Raw genomic sequence first — 24895 nt, 5'->3', positions numbered from 1 at the left:
TTATTAATATAATATTTAGGAAAAATAAGCATAAAGTTGCATTTTTTTGTAACTGGGCTCGCTTCCCTCCTGAGTTAACATCTCTGCTCCACCGTAAAAGAAAGCTGCACACAGAACGCCGCGTCGGCGCATGCGCAACATCCCCGTTCGATTTCGAACCCAGAACCACCAGCCTTTCCTCCGCTGCCTTCCCAGCTCGCTTCCTTCGCTTAGCAACAGTTATTCCGTCCCACTCGCCCTAACTCGGCAACCATTTTCTCATTGGAGGAGAGGCCAGGCTGTGAGCCAATCAGCGGGAGCCACGGGACCCTCTTCCCCCCCGCCCAGCTCGGGAGGACAACACCTCGGAGCCTGTTATGGGCCGTACCATTAAGCAAGCTCTAGAAAGGGGTGGGAAAGGGCGGAGAGAAGGCCGAGAACCTGAGAGGCGTTCGAAAAGATTTGGTTAGAAACCATCCTTCCGAGACGCTCCAAAGAAGCAGGAAAAGAATAGCGGGAGAGAAAGAGAGAGAGAGAAAATAATTAAAAGGGCTCGACCGACGTGCTTGGTACGTCCCGGCGGAAGTGAGGTGTCTTCTGAGCGTCGGGACTTCCGGCTGGCCAGAGGAGAAGAGTTGGTGGTTCAGGCTGAGGGGACGCAGAGTCTTCCGAGGCTGGGTGAGTGAGGTGCTGGCTTTGTCAGCGGGAAAGGGGAGGCGGGCCTGGCGCTGGCCGCCTCTGAGGAACCTCCGCGGCGGCTGTCATGGCTATGGGGGGCGAGGTTCCAGCTGTCTTCCCTCCTTCCCTTATGAACCCCCCAAACCTATGAGTAGGTAGTAATTGAGATAGGTAATAATGGGTGGCTAATAATCGTCATACTGTCTGTTTTATTTGCAGCCTTTTTATTTGGCAGCTAGGAAGTGCCAGCCAGCCGGATACGCCCCCATTCCTAGGTACCATTTCTGCAGCTAGGAAGTGCCAGCCAGTCACATAAGCCCCCATTCCTAGGTACCATTTCTGCAGCTAAAAAGTGCCAGCCAGTCAGATAAGCCCCCATTCCTAGATACCATTTCTACAGCTAGGAAGTGCCAGCCAGCCAGCCAGGTACGCCCCCATTCCTAGGTACCATTTCTGCAGCTAAGAAGTGCCAGCCAGTCAGATAAGCCCCCATTCCTAGGTACCATTTCTACAGCTAGGAAGTGCCAGCCAGTCAGAGAAGCCCCCATTCCTAGGTACCATTTCTGCAGCTAGGAAGTGCCAGCCAGTCAGATAAGCCCCCATTCCTAGGTACCATTTCTGCAGCTAGGAAGTGCCTGCCAGTCAGAGAAGCCCGCATTCCTAGGTACCATTTCTGCAGTTAAGAAGTGCCAGCCAGTCAGAGAAGCCCCCATTCCTAGGTACCATTTCTGCAGCTAGGAAGTGCCAGCCAGTCAGAGAAGCCCCCATTCCTAGGTACCATTTCTGCAGCTAGGAAGTGCCAGCCAGTCAGATAAGCCCCCATTCCTAGGTACCATTTCTGCAGCTAGGAAGTGCCAGCCAGTCAGAGAAGCCCCCATTCCTAGGTACCATTTCTGCAGCTAGGAAGTGCCAGCCAGTCAGAGAAGCCTGCATTCCTAGGTACCATTTCTGCAGTTAAGAAGTGCCAGCCAGTCAGAGAAGCCCCTATTCCTAGGTACCATTTCTACAGCTAGGAAGTGGCAGCCAACCACATATTTCCTCATTCTTAGCTACCATTTCTGCAGCTAAGAAGTGCCAGCCAGTCAGAGAAGCCCCCATTCCTAGGTAGTATTTCTGCAGCTAGGAAGTGCCAGCCAGCCAGGTATGCCCCCATTCCTAGGTACCATTTCTACAGCTAGGAAGTGCCAGCCACCCACATATGTCCTCATTCCTAGGTACCATTTCTGCAGCTAGCAAGTGTCAGCCAGTCAGAGAAGCCCCCATTCCTAGGTACCATTTCTATAGCTAGGAAGTGCCACCCACTCACATATGTCCTCATTCCTAGGTACCATTTCTGCAGCTAGGAAGTGCCAGCCAGCCAGCGTCGCCCCCATTCCTAGGTACTATTTCTGCAGCTGGAAAGTGCCAGCCAGCCAGTATGCCCACATTCCTAGGTACCATTTTTAGCTAGGAAATAAATGCCAGCCAGCCAGGCAGTTACACTGGAGGGTCACATAACCCCAGGTTACTGAAACTGTATAACCAGTTGCCAAGCATCTGAATTTTGATCCCATGACCTTAGGGGTGCTGCAATGATCCTAAATATGAAAAACAGTCATAAGTCACTTTTTTCAGCATTGTTGTAACTTTGAACAGTCACTAAATGAACTGTTGTAAGTTGAGGACAACTTGTAACATGTTGATTCTTTCTGGATAGTGTTAGGGGGGCGTGGGGCGTGCCTTTACCCTTGCTTATGAGTGTACCCATTTTTTAAAAAAGTTTTATTGTTTTAATTAAACAAAAACACAAAAAAAGAATCATCCTTCCTTACATCTTATAGAAAGTGTGTCGATTGGTTACAAATAGTTTTCATGCGTTTCTACCACAATCATACATATACTTCCTTCATATTGAATAGTACATTTTACATCTGAAATCTTCATGTATTTTACTATCAATATACCACCATTCTCATTTAACTAAAATTATTTAAATGTGCTTTTATCTGAAATCATTTGTATTTGAAAAACACAACCACCTACTGGCAAGTATACCCATTTTTTAACAGTGGAAAAACTGACTTAGGAATGTGCTAAAACTAAGCACTCCAAAGAAATTTTCTTCTTTGTCATAATTCTTTCTACAGATTCCTCACGTAACACTTAACTGTTTGTAAGCCATTTTCATAATTCCCATATGTCATGCGACTATGAGTCTGTAAATCTTATGTACAGAGTGGGCCATGTAGATATAATAAGAGTTGTTATTGGTGGTTGTGAGAGCAGGTAGGCCTTCTCAGCTCCCAAATCTAAACTGACAGTGATTAATATTAGTGCAAATTCTTACAATAAAAATGTAGTAAGGAAAGAAGCGACTCAAGATTGCCATATGTTATTAACACCTGTAGAACATAACATAGATCTATCTTATGTGTCAAATAAGATTGTAGAGTGCAGAGTGCAGAGAAGAGCAACAAAGATGATTAGGGGACTGGAGACTAAAACATATGAAGAACGGTTGCAGGAACTGGGTATGTTTAGCTTAAGAGAAAGAAGGACTAGGGGAGACATGATAGCATTATTCCAATATCTCAGAGGTTGCCACAAAGAAGAGGGAGTCAAACTATTCTCCAAAGCACCTGAGGGTAGAACAAGAAGCAATGGGTGGAAACTAATCAAGGAGAGAAGCAATTTAGAACTGAGGAGGAATTTCCTGACAGTGAGAACAATTAATCAGTGGAACAGCTTGCCTCCAGAAGTTGTGAATGCCCCAACACTGGAAGTCTTTAAGAAGATGTTGGATAGCTATTTGTCTGAAACGGTATAGGGTTTCCTGCCTAGGCAGGGGGTTGGACTAGAAGACCTCCAAGGTCCCTTCCAACTCTACTATTGTATTGTATTGTATTATTGTAAATATATCATGAACAAATGTAAAAACAGTAACAGGAGTTTAAAATTGCCGTAGTCTGCTTCCTTAATACATAGATCTTTTTTAAAAAAATTAAGATTTATTGACCTTAACTTTAGTCTGTTTACCTTTCTGGAATAGAATAGAATAGAATAGATTTCTTTATTGGCCAAGTGTGATTGGCCACACAAGGAATTTGTCTTTGGTGCATATGCTCTCAGTGTACATCAAAAGACAAGATACATTTGTCAAGAATCACAAGGTACAACACTTAATGATATAGGGTACAAATACGCAATCAGGAAACAATATCAGTGTAAATCGTAAGGATACAAGCAACAAAGTTATAGTCCTGCAGTAATAAGTGGGAGGAGATGGGTGATAGGAATGATGAGAAAACTAATAGTAATAATAATGCAGCCTTAGTGAATGGTTTCACAGTGGTGAGGGAATTATTTGTTTAGCAGAGTGATGGCGTGCGGGGAAAAACTGTCCTTGTGTCTAGTTGTTGTGTGCAGTGCCCTCTAGCATCGTTTTGAGGGTAGGAGTTGAAACAATTGATGTCCAGGATGCGAGGGGTCTGTAGATATTTTCCCACCCCTCTTTTTGACTCCTGCAGTGTGCAAATCCTCAATGGAAGGCAGGTTGGTAGCCATTGTTTTTTCTGCAGCTCTGATTATCCTCTGAAGTCTCCGTCTGTCTTGTTGGGTTGCAGAGCCAAACCAGACAGTTATGGAGGTGCAGAGGACAGACTCAATAGAACTGTATCCAATGTGTGTTATAATATGCTATCAAACAATTTTAAATAAGTATAAACATGCTAAGGTACCAGTCGCTACAGATTACATAGCCAGGTTTATAAAATCTTTGATAAAGATAAATATTTGTAGTTTTAATAGGCATGGAAGCTGGTTGAGTGGCTTTATCCAATCTCCGGGAGGCAAGGAGTTCTAGTTCTGCCTTAAACACAACAACTGGCTTGGGTGACTTTGGGCCAATCACCAGGAGATGGAGAGTTCTAGTCCCATTTTAGGCATGAAAGCCACCTGGGTGATTTTGGACCACTCACAGTTGGATTGATAGAAAGTCAGGAGGGTTTATGTTTTTCCTATGGGAGAGCCTTCGGGCATTTTTCTGTGCTTTGAAATCGTCTTCTCTTACTCAATAGTTACAGGTCGTGCTACTTAAAGGTAGTCCTCCAGTTATGACCACATAGGAGCCCGACATTTCTGTTGCTTAGCGATACAGTTGCTAAGTGAGTTTTGCCCCACCTTACAACCTTTCTTGCCGCGGCTGTTAAAGCGTATCACTGCCGTTGTTAAATTAGTCACGTGGTTGTTAAGTGAGCTTGGCCTCCCCATTGCTTGTCAGAAGGTCGCAAAAAGGGGACTGCGATTGTCAGAAGGACATGGCAAATGTCTGCATTTTGGTCATGTGTCCACAGGGATGCCTGCAATGGTCGTAAGTGTGAAAAACGGTCCATAAGTCACTTTTGTCAGTGCTGCTGTATCTTTGGACAGTCACTAAGCGAAAGGGTGTAATTCGAAGTGCTCCCTTGCTTGCTGCACAGTGAAGGGACGATAACTTTGCCTCTTAAAAATAGTATACTTCTCCCCGAATGAAACTTGTTATGCTTATTTATAGGGGTGTTATGTGTGTGGAGCTCAAGCGCATTCCCAAGCATTAAACATGTCTATTTCAAGAATAATACACATAGATGCTGTCATTGCTTCTTCCTAGTGTGAACTCTTGATATATATATATATGTATGTATGTATGTATGTATGTATGTATGTATGTATGTGTGTTACAACCCCTAGTATGCCTAAATATGGGAGGAAGGTCACTACTCCCTCTTTCTGTCCTTTGTTTTTCCTTGAAGATGTTTCGCTTCTCATCCAAGAAGCTTCTTCCACTTCTTCTTGGATGAGAAGCTAAACATCGTCAAGGAAAAGTAAAGTCCATTTTCCCTTGGAAAAAGCATCTTTGGAACAAGCATGGCCTGGTTGGCTGAGAATCTCCATAGACACTACCTTTATTGTAAGGTCCCAGTAACAGAAACAGTTAGCATTTCAGATACAATCACAATTAGCAGAGGTCTGTCTGTCTGTCGCTGTCTCTCTCTCTCTCTCTCTCTCTCTCTCTCTCTCTCTCTCTCTCTCTCTCTCTCTCTCTCTGTCTTTCTCTCTCTTTGTCTCTCTCTATTATGGAGAACCGAGTCAAACATTAAAAATTGTGCTGCTAGTCATAAATTACATTCCTGTTTGACTTAACTTTCGGTAGCTTTTAAGATCAACTGCTTCAATTTAATTTAAACCCTGCTTGTTTCTCAGAGTTCGGCTTTTGTTATTGCTGCAGCTTTAGTAAATCCCAGCACTTGCAAGGATAGCTACAGAGGTGGCTAACCCAGGGGAAAACGGATCTGACAGCCGCTTTCCCCTCTGCCGTTGATAGATTTGGGGTTGGTTGCCATGGCAGACCCTCGTTTTCCATAGGCGAGGGACGCTGGAGCACATAAATGTCCCAGCGAGACACGCTTGTACAATAACGGCGCCGTCCATCAGAGGTTGAGAACAGCAGCACGGGTGCGCTGAGACGCGGCATGCAAATCCAGCAGCCGGCTCTGTGTCTATTTTTCACTCGCCGAAGAGAGCGTCAATTCAGGCGTGTCCGTCATTCAGCTCCTGTCTCTCTTCCTTGCAGTGCGCCGGACGTCGGGGAGATGTTCCGGACCGCCATCATGATGGCTGCCAGCTTGGCCTTAACCTCCGCCGTGATAGCCCACGCCTATTACCTGAAGCACCAGTTCTACCCCACCGTGGTGTACCTTACCAAGTCGAGTCCCAGCATGGCGGTGAGTCTGCCCCTCGCCAGTCGGTCCCGGGAGTAGCAGTAGGACTTATATACCGCTTCAAAGCACTTTTACAGCCCTTTCAAAGCGGTTTACAGAGTCAGCCTCTTGCCCCCCCCCCAACAATCCGGGGTCCTCATTTGACCCACCTCGGAAGGACGGAAGGCTGAGTCAACCTTGAGCTGTTCAGGATTGAACTGCTGGCAGTGAGCAGAGCTTGCAATACTGCATTCTAAAAGGAAAGAAGGGAGGAAGGGAGGAAGGGTGGAAGGAAGGAAGGAAGGAAGGAAAATAGCAACAGCACATAGACTTATATACCGCTTCATAGTGCTTTTACAGCCCTCTCTAAGCGGTTTACAGAGTCAGCCTCTTGCCCCCAACAATCTGGGTCCTCATTTTACCCACCTCGGAAGGACGGAAGGCTGAGTTAACCTTGAGCTGGTCAGGATCGAACTGCTGGCTGTGGGCAGATTTGGCCTGAAATACTGCATTCATTAGACTTATATTCCGTGCTTTACAGCCCTCTCTAAGCAGTTTACAGAGTCAGCCTCTTGCCCCCAACAATCTGGGTCCTCATTTTACCCACCTCGGAAGGACAGAAAGCTGAGTTAACCTTGAGCCTGGTGAGATTTGAACTGCCAAATTACAGGCAGCAGAGGTAGCCTGCAGTACTGCACTCTAACCACTGTGCCACTGTGGCTCGGTGTAGCCTTGAAAAGGGCCTTTAGCTGTGGCTTTTCTCCCAGTTCCTTGCCCTTGGGACATGCTATGGTTGGTAGGCAAAGATTTCTAGTCAACGTAGGCAGTGGAGTTGTAGTTCCAGCCAGGTTGAAAGATTGATTCTTTATTTACTTATATTTTTATTTATTGAACCAGCTAACTAACTAAAAGAGTTTTGGTGGCTCAGTGATTAGAATGCAGCATTGCAGGGTAATTCTGCTGTCTTAGGCACTGAAGCCAACTAGGTGACTTTGGCCCCTGGGACAGATACGTGCAATGAACGCTTTGTGTTGCTGCAGAGAGTCTCCCCCTTCGGGGTCTTTTTGTGCGGGTTGGAGGGGGGCAGAAATTCTGACTTGGGGTCTGCTTTGGTCTCCTGGAGGGGGGCTTTGGGTGAAGGCTGGAGGGAAGCGCTGCTGGTGGTGAAGAGCCGGAGGGCCTCGTTCCAGTGGGACTGCATCATGGCCTGGAATTGGCTGACCATCTCAGCCCTCTGAGCCTCCAGGCGCCGGTACCTGGCCTTGCACTCCCGCAGGTCTTCCCTCTGCTTGGAAAGCCCATGCTGGTAGTCCTCAGTGAGGTGCTTCTGCTGAGCCTCCTTCTCGGTCAGATCCAATGTGAACTGAGCTGTTTTGCCAGCTCTATCTCCTGGTGGCTGCTTAGCTCCAGCAACTGCTCCCTGTTGGGGCTCTTAAGGAGCCCGGGTGGGGAAGCGAGGAGTGGCTGGGAGGGGAGAGGCGAGTAGAGGATGGGAAGGCGCCCCTCAAAGTGAGTGACATCGAGTTGGCCCCGACCACCCAGCCATGCCCACCCAGCCGTTCATTAGGCAGATCGTATTAGCGGCCCGCGGGATTTAAAATTGCGAATTCCGTGGTCCCTGAGGTCCGAAAGGTTGGCGACCCCTCATCTAAACCACATTTTTCTTTTGCGGTGCCAGGTGCTGTACATTCAGGCTTTCGTCTTGGTGTTCCTGCTAGGGAAATTCATGGGCAAAGTGTTTTTCGGACAACTCCGAGCGGCAGAAATGGAGGTGAGTCTTTGCCAGAGCATGGAGGGAGGACATGCTTAAGTGGCTTTTAGCAAACTTTGCTCTCCTTTTTGCGAAGAAACATCTATTTTGATGCTCGGATCATCAGTTTTTAAGCCATCCCTTTTTCTAATCCCCCAAACCACGAGTCTTATCTTACGAACTTCAGGAAGAGCCAATTGTGCAAAGCTAAGTGTTTATTCTCTTGGGCTAAAATTTTTTTTTGCAGTGTAATTAACACACACATACACACACCCAGTAGTTTGGAGCTAATTTTGGTTGGAACTGTTTTGACTGCGGAAATGAGAGATGTGAAGAGATCCAGCTGCAGGATTGAGGAATACGGGTAGCCCTCGACTTACAACAGCTCATTTAGGGACCGTTCAGAGTTACAACGGTCTAAGTCACAAAAGCAACTTAGGACTGTTTTTCACACTGCCGTTGCAGCAGCACACATGATCACATCCAGACATTTGCAACTGACTCGTGTTTATGACGCTTGCAGCGTCCCCGGGGTCACGGGATTCAATTTTGTGACCTTCTGACAAGCAAAGTCATCGAGGGGGGGGGGGGCCTACCCAGATTCACTTAACAACGGGGTGACTAGCTTAAGAACCGCAATGATTCCCCTAAGAACCGTGGCAAGAACAGTCATAAAACTGGGCCAAACTCACTTAACAGATGTCTCGTTTAGCAACAGTTTGGCCTCGGTTGTGGTCGTAAATCGAAGACTCCCTGCATTCAGGATCTCTTGGTGTCCAGTTTTTAAGAATGACAAAGGGTATACTTTTGATCATAGAAAACTACAGAGGGGTGACTGCTTCAGCATATCGCTTGTCACTCGGCTGGATTTCCTTTGTCAAAACCATTTAATTAGCTGTTAACCAATTCTGGTTTCACTTCCCTTCTCAACAAACACCTGGAAGGAGAGAGAGAGAAAGACACACACACACACACACACAAAAGCCCAGCCGTTAAAACCGATTTACATTTACAGCAGCAATTAAAAAGCCAGATTCATAAACGAATCTTGCAAGAAAAGTGTGGGGAAAAGGAGGCGATTGTAGTAAATATTTAGGGAGATAAGAAGAACCCTGTGAGATCTAGCTGCTGGACAGGAGAGTCCAGCATTCTGAGCCACACATTTGCCAAATTTGGCACCTTCTTATAGCAATAAGAATAGCACTTAATGGGTGCTTTGGGCTAGGTTTTCCCAAAAAGCACGAAACAGATTCCTGGTACTGACAAAACCTCTTTTATTAAACGAATGTGAATGTCTCTCCTTTCACCTTCAGCCAAGGCCTGGCAAACAGTCTTTCAAAGGAGTATTTATGACCACTGACCTTATCTATCTTGGAAAGCTGCCATGTCAATATTTTCCCAAATGCAAGGAAAGACTGGGCACAGAGTCTCTGAGATTCAGGGACAGATCTTCACACTCCTGAAACGAACAAACGAATGAATTGCTTCCTGCAAAAGCCCACTCCCCTTTCGCGCCACTTTTATTCCCTACGGGAGGGGCGATTCACTGTCCACCTGTGACTTTACTCACAAGACAACCCTGATTTCTTAGCTGTTCTTCTGGCAGCTCTGCGCATGTGCACACCGGGAACAGGCTCCAGCTGTTCCTCTGCCCCGCTGATGTCTGATTCCGAAGGCAGCTGAGAACTGCCAGACAGCCTTGGCCCCCTCTCTGCCTCCGACACAGAGCCCTTGTCTGAGCCTTCCCCAGCCTCCAGCACTGGCCCAGGTTCCTCCCCAACCTCCTCACTGTCTGACTTTGCTGCCAGCTCTGCTGGCCACTGGCGGGCCACAACAATGGAAAGCCACAGAAGATATCCTTCAGCACTGGGGCTCTCAAAATTCATTTATTTATTAAACTTACGCTGCCGTCCATCTCTCACACAGGTGACTCTGGGCTGCTCACAATTTGCAGCCACGTTGGCTGGGGTTTCTGACAATTGGCATGCTACTTCCTCTGGGTGATGCCAGCTTGAGGAGCACTAGTGCATTGCCAGGCATATAAATTTGGAGGAATGGTACCAGCAAAGGGGGATAACTTTGGGTTTAGCAGCATCTTATACCCCGTCTTTTCACACCCAGCATCTGCTCGAGCGCTCGTGGTACGCCGTGACCGAGACCTGCCTGGCCTTTACCGTCTTCAGGGACGACTTCAGTCCTCGGTTTGTGGCTCTCTTCACCCTCCTCCTCTTCCTCAAGTGCTTCCATTGGCTGGCTGAAGACCGGGTGGACTTTGTAAGTGCAATCCCTCCCTGAGGTTGTGCGTGCAGACACGAGGCACTAACCAGATCAAGGGAAAGTTGGTTTCCCTGCTTGAAGGGTTAAAGCCGTGTTTCTCTAGTCATGTAGTTTTTATTAATTTAAGGAGCTGCGGTGGCTCAGTAGTTAGAGTGCAGTACTACAAGCTAGGTCTGCTGAGTGACAGCTGCCTGCAATTTGGCAGTTTACATCTCACCAGGCTCAAGGTTGACTCAGCCTCCCGTCCTTCCGAGGTGGGTCAAATGAGGACCCAGATTGTTGGGGGCCAAGAGGCTGGCTCTGTAAACCGCTTAGAGAGGGCTGTAATGCACCGTGAAGCGGTATATAAGTCTAAGTGCTATTGCTGCTGCCCTTCCTCCCTCCCTCCTTCCAAGTGGTTAGAATGCAGTATTGCAGGCTAACTCTGCTCACTGCCAGCAGTTCGATCCTGACCAACTCAAGGTTGGCTCAGCCTTCCGTCCTTCCGAGGTGGGTCAAATGAGGACCCAGATTGTTGGGGGCCAAGAGGCTGACTTTGTAAACCGCTTAGAGAGGGCTGTAAAGCACCGTGAAGCGGTGTATAAGTCTGAAGTGTTCTTGCGATAATACGACATGCAAAGAGAACACAAAAGCAAATATTGGGGAAATTAGGGAAGGAAGAAGGGAAGTGGGTATTGGGGGAAAGCAAGGGGAAAAAAAGGGGGGGAAGTGTTGACTTCTGACTCCTTTGGTGCAGTAAAATAAGACATCATCTACCCTCAACTTTTTTTTACTTTTTCATAATAATAGAAACCATTTCTATAACAATTAAAGCCCTGTTTCTCACCCTTGGCCACTTGAAGAGGTGTGGACTTCAACTCCCAGAATCCCCCAGCCCCTTAAACTCGATGTTTCTTCCTTCTAGATGGAGAGAAGTCCCAACATATCTTGGCTGTTCCATTTCCGCATTGTCTGTAAGTACTTTTTAAATTTTAGTTTATTAAAGTTCTATCAAGGTTTTTTTTGACTTTCCTGTCATCCCTTTAATCTTGTTTTCGCTCCAGCTGATTGGTTGTGGCTTGAGACTGGATCCCAGTTTGGCTTCTTGAGAATCGAGCCGTAAAATCTACCTGAAAAGAATTTCCCAGGGTAGAGTTGTTCTGTTTCTCTTAGGGTTATTTTTATGTGTGCAGTTCATTTCAGAACAGCTTCATTGTTTATATGTCTAGTTACAGCTAGTCTGCACAGGTAGTCCTCGACTTACGACCGCAATTGAGCCCAACGTTTCTGTTGCCGAGCAAGAGAGTTAAGTCGGTTTTGCCCCATTTTATGACCTTCCTTGCAACTGTGGTTAAGTGGATCACTGCAGCCGTTAAATTAGCAACACACGGTTGCCACAAAGGGACTGCCAGAAAGAAGAGGGGGTGGGGTGGGGGGGTCAACCTATTCTCCAAAACACCAGAAGGCAGAACAAGAAACACTGGATGGAAGCTAATTAAGGAGAGAAGCAACTTAGAACTGAGGAGAAACTTCCTAACAGTAGAAGATTGAAGGCCAAGTGTGATTGGACACACAAGGAATTTGTCTTTGGTGCAGATGCTCTCAGTGTACATAAAGAAAAATAAAATACATTCATCAAGAGTCATAAGACACAGCACTTAGTGATAGTCATAGGTTACTAATAAGCTACCAAATCGTACTTAGAAACAAATGAAAGCAATATAAATTGAAAGATACAAACAACATGCTTATAGTCATAGGTGGGAAGAGAGATGTACTAGGAAGGAAGAGAACAATAATAGTAATACAGTCTTAGTAAATAGTTTGACAGTGTTGAGGGAATTAGTTGTTTAGCAGAGTGATGGCATTCAGGGCCAAAACTGTCCTTGCGTCTAGTTGTCTTGGTGTGCAGTGCCCTATAGCCTCGTTTTGAGGGTAGGAATTGAAACAATTTATGTCCAGGATGCGAGGGGTCTGTAGATATTTTCACAGCCCTTTTTTTTTGACTCGTGCAGTATGTTAGGTGTCCAGTGAGGACAATTAACCAATGGAACTGCTTGCCACCAGAAGTTGTGGGTGCTCCATCGTTGGAGGTTTTAAAACAGAGATTGGACTGCTATTTGTCTGAAATGATATCGGGTCTCTTGCTTGAGCAGGGGGTTGGACTAGAAGACCTCCAGGGTCCCTTTCAAACTCTTACTATTTTGGTAAAGGTTAGGTCTAAATAGCCCTTTGGTGTCTTTCTCAGCTGAGTCGCTGCTTTTGCCGGCTGCCTTGTTAAAAATACTTGTAGTTGGCCAAGTGACAGAGCCATTCTTGTCTGCGGTGGTTTATTTCCAAGGTCAGATGAGGTCAAGTGACGATCAACACCAAGGCTGTTTGAACTGTAAATAAGGCAGATGTTCTGGAAGGCTAATTGTGGGTGGTGATTTGCATGTCAAAATTATCTTTTTTTGGTTATTTGCATACAAAAGGCCCCAGGATGTTCTTGATAGTCCCTACTTTCAGTTTTTATCATCATCGTCATTATTATTATTTTCAAACTTGTTAGAGACCTTCTGCACCTCATTTTTCCTTCTGGCATGTTAGCTGTTGCAGAGAGTCCTTGAGTTACGACTGTCATTGAGCTCAGAATTATCATCATTGAGCACGTCGCTTGCACTCTATTGCCAAAAGTATTCGCTCACCTGCCTTTGCTCGCGTATGAATTTACTATAAGTGACATCCCATTCCTAATCCATAGAGTTCAATACGACGTCGGTCCACCCTTGGCAGCTATAACAGCTTCAACTCTTCCGGGAAGGCTGCCCACAAGGTTGAGGAGTGTGTTGATGGGAATCTTTGGCCGTTCTTCCAGAAGAGCATTTGTGAGGTCACACCCTGATGTGGGACGAGTTTACGTGGCCTACCACTTCGTGGCTGAGTTGCTGTCGTTCCCAAACGCTTCCACGTTCTTATAATACAGCTGAGAATGGACTGTGGGATATTTAGGAGCGAGGGAATTTCATGACTGGGTTTGTTGCCCAGGTGGCATCCGATCACAGTTCCACGCTGGGATTCACTGAGCTCCTGAGAGCGACCCATCCTTTCACCAACGTGTGTAAAACCAGTCTGCCTGCCTAGGAACTTGGTTTGATACCCCTGTGGCCGTGGAAGTGGTTGGAACACCTGATTCTGATCATTTGGATGGGGGAGCGAATACTTTTGGCAATAGAGTGTATTTGACTGGACTTCTTTTGTGGGGGTGGGGGGTGTCATCCAATAAACCTTGAAATTATTAAGTGAATCAGTTTTAACGTATGGGCACTTTTTGGCAGAAACTGGAAGTTACTTCTAGAAACTGGAAGTAAACACCAGAAACCAGCAAACAAACTGGAAAAAAAATTTGTGCTTGGGTGACCACGGGATGCTGCAAACTGCCACAAAGAGTAGAACGTCTACACCTGTGGTGGCCAACCTATGGCATGCGTGCCAGAGGTGGCACGCAGAGCCCTCTCTGTTGGCACATGGGCCGTCACCAGCTGTTCTTCGCAGGCGCCAGAGTGCCAGAAAACGGCCTGAAAAATGCCCCCCCCCCAAACAGGGTGCTTTTGGGGGCTGTTTTTCTTTGCAGGCGGCTGGAGCAGCCAGCTGGTCTTCGTGGGTGCCAAAGGGTCAAAAAACCCGGTTTGGGCACTCGGTGCCGAAAAAGCTTGCCATCACTGGTCTACACTTTTAGCAATTGTCTCAGCAAAATCCACATCCAAACCCATATAGGTTTATGTCCCCTTTTGGGAGGGCCGTAGCTGATGAGAAGATGTGGAGGGAACTTCGGAATCCAATGAGGGTGGAAGCTGGATGATATCCTTAAGTGTTTGTCGGACGTGTTGATGAAGCCCTTTGTCTGGCAGCTGTTTCTCAGACTCTGGGACGGTCAGTGCAGTGACCCCACTGTCGGTCTGAGTGACACTATCTTTTTTTTTTTTTTTGGACTATTGAAAATGCCCCCCAAAACAGGGCATTTTGGGGGGATGTTTTCTGGGCCTTTTTTTGAGCCATTTTCAGGCTGTTTTCAGGCCATTTTTAGGTGCTCTGGTAGAAAAACAAAAAACAGCCTGAAAATCACCCCAAAACAGCCTGAAAATGGCCCCAAAACCAGCCAAAAAAATGTGCGTGCTGGCCAACGGATCTTCAGGTCTCCGGTGTGTGTGAAGACCAGCTGCCAGCATGCTTCCGCATGCCATAACCCCGAAGACCATCCGGCCGGCAGGTGTATGCGCCCCAGCCAGCTGGTCTTCGGGTTTCCATCACCCCTGCCTGTGCACATCTGTGCGCGATCCGGTTTGGCCACTCGGTGCCGAAAAGGTTCACCATCTCTGCCCTGTGAGTCTGTGGCGTGTTGTGTGTTTCCTTCGCTCCTTTCTGCTTTTCCAGTGACCGAACGGCCTCTCTTTTTCCCTAGCTCTCATAGTCCTTTTGGCCATCCTAGATTTCCTGTTTGTCAGCCACGCTTACCACAGCATCCTGACCCGTGGGGCTTCCGTCCAGCTGGTCTTTGGCTTTGAGGTGAGCAGATACAGAATAATAATAATAATAATACCCTGTTTCCCCCAAAATAAGCCCTCCTTGGATAATAAGCCCAGTCAGGCTTTTGAGCGCATGTGCTAAAATAAGTCCTCCCCGAAAATGTTGCAGCAGCAGCAGCCACGAGGTGACCACGCTCGCTGCCTCCTGCACCTCAAAAATAATAAGGCCTCCCCGAAAATAAGGCCAAGGGATTATTTCGGGGGAAATAGCAAATAAGCAATTGCTGTCGCTTAATGAAACGTGGTTTGGTTTGCAATCTTTACTTGGCTGCTTTGTTAGAAAGAAGGCAAGCCTTTGGCATCTTGTTCTAGTAAGTTTTGGTTTGTAACGTTTTCCCTCTTGGCTCTCTCCCAGTATGCCATCCTCATGACGATGGTATTGACCGTCTTCATCAAGTACCTGCTGCACTCCATCGACCTCCAGAGTGAAAACCCCTGGGACAACAAGGCCGTCTTCATGCTCTACACGGAACTCTTCACGGGTAAATAGATCCGGGGGATGAAGGAAAGGGACGCTCCCTGGCCCACCTATCCCAAGAAAGTGGGAACGCTGAGGCATACATGAGGCCCTTGACTTGCAGCCATTGGTTTAATAGCAATAGCACTTAGACTTATATACCCGCTTCACAGCCCTCTCTAAGCGGTTGACAGAGTCAGCCTCTTGCCCCCAACAATCTGGCTCCTCACTTTACCCACCTTGGAAGGATGGAAGGCTGAGTCAACCTTTAGGAGGAAGGAAGGAAGAAAGGAATGTAGCAATAGCTCTTAGACTTATATACTGCTTCACAGTGCTTTATAGCCCTCTCTAAGCGGTTTAAAGAGTCAGCCTCTTGCCCCCAAAAATCTGGGTCCTCACTTTACCCACCTCAGAAGGCTGGAAGGCTGAGTCAACCTTGAACCGGTCAGGATCGAACCCCTGGCAGTGGGCAGAGTTAGCATGCGATACTACATTCTGACCACTGGGAGGGAGGGAGGGAGGGAGGAAAGAAAACAGCCGACTTCCGACATCAAAGAAACAAACCATGGGAGCCAAGGACCCTTCCGCGGGTGTTTGCAAAAACCAGCTACTTTTTCTCATATGACCTGCACTAATAGAGGGAGGGAGAATCCTATACTTTCATTATGTGGGTTTGTGCGGGAATTAGCTAGATCCGGTTTTTCCCTCCTCAGTGCCGGAATGATGGACTCAATATGAAGTTTTGCATTCAGAGATCGGATCGTCTCAACCGTGCTTGCTTCGGTTGGGTCCGTCGGTCGGAGCATTGACCAAGGGTCTTTTTGGCAATGACCTGGAAGGGTAAAAATAAATAAATAATCGAATTATTATCCTTTCTTCCTCAGGCTTCATCAAGGTCCTCCTCTACATGGCCTTTATGACTATTATGATCAAAGTGCACACCTTCCCTCTTTTCGCCATCCGGCCGATGTACCTAGCAATGAGGTAAGTCCGGCGGGGGAAAATTGCGAGAATGCATACCTGCAGTTCTGCACCTGCCTGCAGGTGAAGGGTCTTTTCAGCTCCCTTGCGACGACGCCCCGCCAACCCCCTGAAGCCTAACTCTCGCTATCTCCATCCTAGGCAGTTCAAAAAGGCAGTCACAGATGCGATCATGTCTCGTCGGGCGATCCGCAACATGAACACACTGTGAGTATTTGCTGCTCCCAGGTGCGCCCGATACATAGACAGCAAGATTTTTATATCGATACCGGCTGACAACCTGGCTGTCAGCGTCCCAAATATCATCCAGAATTAAATCAGAGCTCAAGGCTTTGCCCGGGTATTTATTGATAGGGGGGGGGGGGGGAATGGCCGGACCAAATGTCATTTCTAATGTTGGATTTTCCCCCTTACCAGAGGGAGCCCCCTTGTGAAGTACTGTGAAGCCGTTACTATGGCACCTCCACTGCGCTGTACAGTAGAAACCATTTAAAGGCACAACAGGCTGTATCTTAACAGAACACACACCCCGAGGAGTGTTAGGGGTGTCTTACCCCCTCAGTATTTGTTTCCAGAGGGCAAATCATCTGTGTACCAAGTTTGGTTGAAATTGCTCCAGGCGTTCCAGAGTTATGTTGGAGAAAACACATACACGGATACACACACAAATCCCTAAATGAAGATGTGTGTGTGTGTGTGTGTGTGTGTGTTATCATCTACCTATCATTCATTTATCATCTGTGTTCATCCATCCATCTATCTCCCATCCATCCATCCACCTCTTTCTATCTGTCTTCATCCATCATCTCTCTCTCTCTCTCTCTCTCTATCTCATCTATTTCCATCCATGATCTTTCTTTCTTTCTTTCTTTCTTTCTTTCTTTCTTTCTTTCTTTCTTTCTTTCTTTCTTTCTTTCTTTCTAACGATCTATCTATCTGCATCCATCCATCCATCCATCCATCCATCCATCTACCTCTTTCTATCTGTCTTCATCCATCATCTCTCTCTCTCTCTTTCTTTCATTATCTCCATCCATGATCTGTTTCTATCTATCTCCATCCATCCATCCATTTATCTACTTCTTTCTATCTGTCTTCATCTCTATCTTTCTATCTATCTATCTATCTATCTATCTATCTATCTATCATTATCTATATCATCTATCTTTATCCATCCATCCATCCATCTACCTCTTTCTATCTGTCTTCATCCATCATCTCTCTCTCTCTCTCTTTCTTTCATTATCTCCATCCATGATCTATTTCTATCTATCTCCATCCATCCATCCATTTATCTACTTCTTTCTATCTGTCTTCATCTCTATCTATCTATCTATCTATCTATCTATCATTATCTATATCATCTATCTTTATCCATCCATCCATCCATCCATCTATCTCTTTCTGTCTTATCTCCATCCATCATATCTCCATCCATCTATCCATCCCAAGAAAAGGATGTGAAATCACACAGAGCTGAGCAGAGGAAAATTCCCAGCAGCCTTTCTGCTCTCCACAATGTCCACAAGGTCAGCTTTAGGCCCACTGGATGAAAAAGGAACTGAGGTATCTGGCTTTATTCCCCTCAGGTACCCTGATGCCACCCCAGAAGAGCTGCAGGCCATGGACAATGTTTGCATCATTTGCCGGGAGGAGATGGTGATGGGTGCGAAACGTCTGCCATGCAATCACATATTCCATACCAGGTGGGGGAGGGGGGATGTTTTTTTTAAAATACAAAACCCGAGTGAATCTGGGTGCACTTGAAAGCTTGATTTGTCTGTGGGAGTGTGTGACAGAGAAGAGAGGGAGGGAGGAGAGAGAGAAAGAGAAAATTAGAGATAGGGAGTGGGAGGGAGGTGGAGAAGAAGAGGCGAGAAAAAAGAAGAGAAAAAAGAAAATAGGAGAGAGAGAAAAGGAGAAAGACAGAAGGAGAGAAAAGGAGACAGAAGGAGAGAGAGAGAAAAGGGAGGGATAGAGGGAGGGAGGAGAGAGAAAATGAGAGATTGGGGAGGGAGGAAGAGAAGGAGAGGAGAGAAAAGAAAAGGTAATAGAACAAGAGGGAAAAAGAAAGAAGGAGAGAGAGAGAAAAAGAGGAAGGAGAGAAAAGGGGAAAGACATAATGAGAGAGAAAGAGAAGGAGAGAACGAGAGGCAGAGAGAGGAAAAGGAGAAAGGAGAAGAAAGAAAGAAGGAGAGAGAGGGGGGGGGAGAGAGAAAGACCTGGAAGGCAGTTTGGATCTCGCCCATTAGAACTGCAAGGGCTTCCTTCATCTTCTTCAGCTGCCTCCGATCCTGGTTTCAGCGCCAGCAAACTTGCCCCACCTGCCGGATGGACGTCCTGCGGGCCTCCCTGCCCACCCAGTCGCAGCCGCCCCCCGAGCAGCCGGAAGGAGGGCAGCATCCGCCCCCCCATCAGGCCCCCTTGATGCCCCAGCCGCCCAACTGTGAGTCCCACTTAGTGAGCTGCTGCTATGACTAATTAATCTTTCTCACCTGTAACTTCTTTAAGGGGGGGGGGGGACACACGGATTTCGACTCTCAACATTTCCCAGCCACTCCCTACAACAAACTCTGTGATGTAGGCTGGGGTGAGAGAGAGAGAGAGGGACTGGCCCAAAGTCACCCAGCCTAAGGCGGAACTGGAACTCACCGTCTCCTGGTGATTGGCCCAAAGTCATCCAGCTGGATTTCCAGCCTAAGATGGGACTAGAACTCTCTGTCTCCTGGTGATTGGCCCCAAAGTCTCCTAGCTGGCTTTCCGGTCTAAGATGGAACTAAAACTCTCTGTCTCCTGGTGATTGGCCCAAAATTACCCAGCTGGCTTTCATGCCTAAGGCAGGACTAGAACTCACCGTCTCCTGGTGATTGGCCCCAAAGTCCCCTAGCTGACTTTCCGGTCTAAGATGGGACTAAAACTCTCTGTCTCCTGGTGATTGGCCCAAAATTACCCAGCTGGCTTTCATGCCTAAGGCAGGACTAGAACTCACTGTCTCCTGGTGATTGGCCCCAAAGTCCCCTAGCTGGCTTTCCGGTCTAAGATGGGACTAGAACTCTCTGTCTCCTGGCGATTGTCCCAAAGTCATCCAGCTGGATTTCCTACTAAGGCAGGACTAGAACTCACCGTCTCCTGGTGATTGGCCCCAAAGTCCCCTAGCTGGCTTTCCGGTCTAAGATGGGACTAGAACTCTCTGTCTCCTGGCGATTGTCCCAAAGTCATCCAGCTGGATTTCCAGCCTAAGGCAGGACTAGAACTCACCGTCTCCTGGTGATTGGCCCAAAGTGCCATAACTGGATTTCCTACTAAGGCGGGACTAGAACTCTCTGTCTCCTAGTGATTGGCCCAAAGTCACCCAGCCGCCTTCCGTGCCTAAGAGGCGGGACTAGAACTCCCTGTCTCCTGGCGATTGTCCCCTAGTCAGCCAGGTACCTTTCATGCCTAATGTGAGACTAGAACTCGCAGTCTGTAGTCTGCTTCTTCATCTTTTCTCCTGCATTTGTCTTTACCGTCTTGCAGGTACGGTTCAGATCGGGTTTTTCTGCGGCTAGGGTATAATTTTAAACAATGGCAAATTGAAATTCTTGGATGGCTGGGATAACCCAGTTCTCTTAGAACCAAGGTGGGGAACCATGGCCCTTTTATGACTTGTGGACTTCAACTCCCAGAATGTTCTGACCGAGGCTTCCCGAGAGCATGAAGCCAACTCCTTGTTGTCCCGACAAAAAAACACTTTTATTAATTGACTGTGAATTCTGCTCCTTCACATCCAGCAAAGTCTTTCGAGGGAGGATTTACGGTCACAGACCTTCTCTGGCTTGGAGAGCTGCCAGGCCGATCTCTGCAGAACTTGGCCAGGAGCTTCGAAGAGTCACGAACCCATTAAGCGAACTAATGGTCTCCTGCAAACTCTACTCCCCTTTTGCTCCTCTTTTATTTCCTCTGGGAGGGGCCATTCATTGTCCACCTGTGGCCTTACTCCCAAGTTGACCTCTGTTCTTTAGCTCTTCCCTTCGTCTGGAAGCTCTGTGCATGCGCTCACTGGGAACAGGCTCCAGCTGTTCTTCTGCCTCACTGATGTCTGACTCTGAAGGCAGCTGATCACTGTCAGACGGCCCTGGCCCCCTCTCTGCCTCCGACACAGAGCCCTCATCCGAGCTTTCCCCAGACTCCAAGACTGGCCCAGGTTCCTCACTGTCCAACTCTGCTGCCAGCTCTTCTGGTGGGCCAGAACACAGAATTCCTAAGGCAGCCATGCTGGCTGAGGAATTCTGGGAGTTGCAGTCCACAAGTCATAAAAGGGCCATTGTTCTCCAGCGCTTGCCTTGGAAGCAGCGTTGATGCCCTTCTTCTCTTCCTCCAGTCCCTCAAGGCCTGCTGCCTCCGTTTCCCCCCGGGATGTTCCCTCTGTGGCCACCCATGGCTCCCTTCCCTCCAGTGCCGGGCGCCCAGCCCCCCAACAATCCCGACGGTGCCTCCGCGGCTGCAGCCTCCCCGCCAGGATCCCAAGGGGCAGGTGAGACACCCCTCCACAGTCGGCTGTTCCGCTGGGGAGCCATCCAAGGGGGGTCTTAACAGGGCTGCGTTTCCTCAACAGGCGCCCCCAGGCCCACCGGGGATTCGGCCACCACATCGGACGCCGCCACCTCCGCAGGGACCACCGTGCCGGGTTTCCCCTTCCCTCCTCCTTGGATGGGGATGCCGTTCCCCCCTCTCTTTGGTACGTTCCAAGGGTGCCTGGGCGTGGCTTCCCGCAAAGGGGCGGAGAGATCGGTGGTCATTTTTTTCTGTCGGCGGCTTCTGATTGCCTTGTTTGCTGCCCTCGGGGGGGGGGGATTGAGGGGCTGTTTCTTTTTTTGTGTGGGGGCGAGTCCTCCTCTGCCATGTCCCCCTCCTCTCCTTGCTTTAGGCTTCCCTCCGATGCCGGTTCCCCCCTCGGGATTTGCAGGGCTGACGGAGGAGGAGTTGCGGGCCATGGAAGGCCACGAACGGCAACACTTGGAAGCTCGGCTGCAATGCCTGCAAAATATCCACACCCTTCTGGACGCGGCCATGCTCCAGATCAACCAGTATCTGACTGTGCTGGCCACGATTGGGTGAGTTTCTCTCTCCTCTCCCTTTCTCTTTGTCTCTTTCTGTGTTTTCCCCCTCCCCCCTTCCTTTCTTTCTTCCCTTCCCTTCCCTGTCACACATGTCCTCCCTCCCTCCCTTTCCTTTTCTTTCTTTCTTTCTTTCTTTCTTTCTTTCTTTCTTTCTTTCTTTCTTTCTTTCTTTCTCTCTCTCTTTCTTTCTTTCTTCCTCCCTCCCGCCCTCCAACCCAACCTCCCCCCTTCCTCTCCCTCTCTTTCTATTCTTCACTTCCCTCTCACACATGTCCTCTCTACCTTCCTCCCTCCCTTTTCTTTCTTTCTCTCTCCCATCCTTCCTCCCTCCCTCCCTCCAACCCAACCTCCCCCCTTCCTTCCTCCCTTCCTTCCTCTCCCTCTTTCTTCCCATGTCCTCCCTCTCTTCCTTTCTTCCTTCATTTTTCCTTTTTTTCTTTCTTTCTCCTTTCCTTCCTTCCTCCCTCCAACCCAACCTCCCCCCTTCCTTCCTCTCCCTCTCTTTCTATTCTTCCCTTCCCTCTCACACATGTCCTCCCTCCCTTTCTCTCTCTTTCCCTATTTCTCTTTCTTTCTCTCTTGTTTACTTTGTCATTGCACCTCATGCAATGAAATTAAATGCCCTCTTCAGTGTACATTATAACGATAAAAATAAAACACAAACACACATCGTTCAGGTTCTATGCAATTGAATTGAAAACATGATGTTGCATTCTCTTTCTCTCTCTCTTTCACTTTCTTTTTTCCTTCCTTCTTTCCTTCCTCTCTCCTTAAATTCCTATTCTGCCCATCACACTTGTGTGATTCTGGACAATTTGCAAACACATTCTCTCCCCCCCCCCCCCCCACTGGGTTGCTGTGTCTCTTGTACAGGATGCCTCGAGCTGCCCCAACGCCCCCCAGTGCTTCAGCCTCTTCGATGGCCCCTCCTGAGACCCCGGCTAGCCCTGAATTGAATTCCAGCGAAGCCACCCCCTCCACCTCACAGCCGGCGGACAGCACCTCTTCCCCAGGTAGCCTCATCTGAACTCAGGAGGGAGGTGGCAGGGGTGGGGCTTGAAAAGGAGGCAACCGTCAAGGTGTGTGGACTTCAACTCTCAGAATTCCAGTGTGCATTTGCAGGACAGTGGCAGCATCCCACGGTCACATGATCGCCATTCGCAACCTGCCCGGCTGGCTTCCAACAAGCAGTGTCAATTGGGGTGGGGGGGGGAGACAGACTCACTTAACAACCAGAGTAAAAAGGTTTTAAATGTTGTGGCCTGCCAGCAGATTCGGACAGTGAGGAGATTGGGGAGGAACCGGGCCAGTCCTGGAGTCTGGGGAAGGCTCAGACGAGGGCTCTGTGTCGGAGGCAGAGAGGGGGCCAGGGCCGTATGCCAGTTATCAGCTGCCTTCGGAGGCAGACATCAGTGAGGCAGAAGAACAGCTGGAGCCTGTTCCCAGCATGCGCAGAGTGGCCAGACAAAGGGAAGAGCTAAATAACGGGGGTCGATTTGGGAGGAAGGCCCCAGGTGGATGATGAATGGCCCCTCCCAGAGGAAATAAAAGAGGAGCAAAAGGGGAGTGGAGTTTGCAGGAGAGACCATTTGTTCGCTTAATTGGTTCGTGACTCTCCGAGACTCCTGGCCAAGTTTTGCAGATATCAGCCTGGCAGCTCTCCAAGCCAGAGAAGGTCTGTGACCATAAATCCTCCTTTGAAAGACTTTGCTGGAGGTGAATGAGCGGAATTCACAGTAACTTAATAAAAAGAGGTTTTTGCCCGGACAAGGAGTTGGCTTCAGGCTCTCGGGACGCCTCGGTCAGAACAGTAAAATCAGATCTGGTGCCATGACGACTCGCTCAGCAACCCCATCCCTTAGGGACCGTAACTCCAGTCCCCTTGTGGTTGCAAGTCGAGGATTTCCTGCCGCGCCTAAACCAATTTGAACAAAGGCAGCCAAGAGAGAGCAAAACCCAGGCACTTTTTAAACCTCTTTTGTCAGAGCCCGCAAACCCCTTGGTCGCATTCATCTTCCTTTCTTTGGCCTTTCCAGATACATCCGCAGACAAAGGAGAGGGGTCCACGCAGCCCTCCAGCCACAACGGAGACCCTTCCTCCCCGGAAGAGCCCAACGCAGCCGAGCTGCGCAGACGCCGACTTCAGAAACTCGAACTGCCTTCTTCTGCCTCCCATTGAACAAGAGCCGTGAATCCCTTGCCTGACCCGAAGGACATTTTTCCCCCCTTTCTCTTTGCCCCACCCCCAAATAAAATGGGAAAAAAAACCCAGGATCTAAGAAGACCCAAGCCCCCTCCTCCTCCTCCTCCTCCTCATTGCGGCCGCAGAAACCAGAAGAAAACACAGATGTCTTTAAACCCTGGCACCAAACGTGGACCATGACCGGTTCTTCAGGACCTCCGTGGTGGGGACAACAGGCCATGTTTTAATCACGGCTTAACACCTTTCCGAGGAATAATTTAGCGGTGTCTTCTATAATAACAAGAGACCACGCAGACTGGCCCTCATTGCCCCAGCCCAAGGTTTCAAATCTCTTGCGCTTTGACCCGGACTGAGCGGGAGCTCGCCGAAAACCCAGGGTTGGAGGGAGAGGGTCTCATTTGGGAAGGGGGAGAGAGAGAGAGAGAGAGAGACGCTGTTTAAAAAAACAAGAAGTGGTTCTTAAGCTTTGAGAATTTCTCTTTAATTTGACACGGGTGGAGCTTTTTTTCGACACCCTATTTTGGTCCTTTTGACTCCTTTTCTTCCCCAGGCTGGACTTGAGAGTGCGCAGTGCATTGCACACCTGTAATGTTTTTGGCTGGCCCGCCCTTAAGGGGGAGCAAGAAAGGGTCCTTTTGCAAGAACGAAGAAGGAGCGGGACGGAGAATTTATATTTTTGTAAGGCGGGTGGGTAGGTGGGATAGGCCAGCCGGACGTCTCTGGATCGCTTTTGTCTTGCAGAAAGTTTTAGTCCTGTTCTCTTCGCCCCCCCACCATGCAGCCAGCCTGGTTGGGGTGGGGGGCAGAGAACGGGGGGCGTTGCACAGCTTTTTTTCTCTCTCTCTCTTTCTCTCTCTCTCTATGGAGCTGAGCAATTTTGCACCGCAGTAAACCTGTGACTTGAATCTTTTTTTCCCCCCCGTGCTTCGTTTTTTTGGCTCTCCCCCCCCCAAAAAAAAGGTTTAAAAAAAGAACATTTCTCAAGAAAATGGGAGGAAGGCAGGACCCTGGTGAGCTCTGGGTTTCGCCTCGTGCAGGAAACCGCTGGCATGGATGAATCCTGGGAATTCGATTTTTCACCGCTTCTGATTTGCAGCCGTGTGGGTGTGTCGCCCCGAATTCTGAGCTCGGATATCTGGCCAGCAAGGAGAGAAATTGGGGGTCTTGTGGGGGGGGGGGAACCACACCCAAATCCTGGAGAGATTTGAGA

The 24895-nt window shown here is 48.4% G+C and overlaps 1 protein-coding gene across 2 annotated transcripts; it reads left to right on the top strand.

Moving 5' to 3' along the window:
* The first annotated feature begins 318 nt into the window (after window positions 1-318).
* On the top strand, window positions 319-24602 carry SYVN1 (synoviolin 1). Of its 2 annotated transcripts, none has more exons than XM_081968630.1 (16): window positions 319-657; window positions 6248-6398; window positions 8053-8145; window positions 10246-10398; window positions 11306-11354; window positions 14822-14925; window positions 15301-15427; window positions 16287-16386; window positions 16525-16590; window positions 17973-18089; window positions 18666-18829; window positions 20744-20896; window positions 20978-21100; window positions 21290-21476; window positions 22356-22495; window positions 23519-24602. In XM_081968630.1, exons 2-16 carry the CDS (start codon window positions 6267-6269, stop codon window positions 23659-23661), a joined length of 1851 nt encoding a protein of 616 aa, XP_081824756.1. In that variant the 5' UTR covers window positions 319-657; window positions 6248-6266; the 3' UTR covers window positions 23662-24602. The 2 variants fall into 2 exon arrangements, with proteins under 2 accessions (XP_081824756.1, XP_081824757.1); XM_081968631.1 differs by lacking the exon at window positions 319-657 and adding an exon at window positions 673-808.
* Window positions 24603-24895: the final 293 nt, after the last annotated feature.

This window comes from Natrix helvetica, assembly GCF_964273705.1.
Source record: "Natrix helvetica genome assembly, chromosome: 16".
NCBI lineage: Eukaryota > Metazoa > Chordata > Lepidosauria > Squamata > Natricidae > Natrix > Natrix helvetica.
Note: the sequence above shows the minus strand (reverse complement) of the source record. Positions and strands in the feature narration are given on the sequence as shown.

What these genes read in the sequence shown, in the direction of transcription:
- SYVN1 (XM_081968630.1), top strand. Translation starts at nt 6,267, where the DNA reads ATGTTCCGGACCGCCATCATGATGGCTGCCAGCTTGGCCTTAACCTCC. An exon ending in GTTCCATTTCCGCATTGTCT is followed by an intron (nt 11,355 to 14,821) that starts GTAAGTACTTTT and finishes CTTTTTCCCTAG; the next exon opens with CTCTCATAGTCCTTTTGGCC. An exon ending in CCGATGTACCTAGCAATGAG is followed by an intron (nt 16,387 to 16,524) that starts GTAAGTCCGGCG and finishes TCTCCATCCTAG; the next exon opens with GCAGTTCAAAAAGGCAGTCA.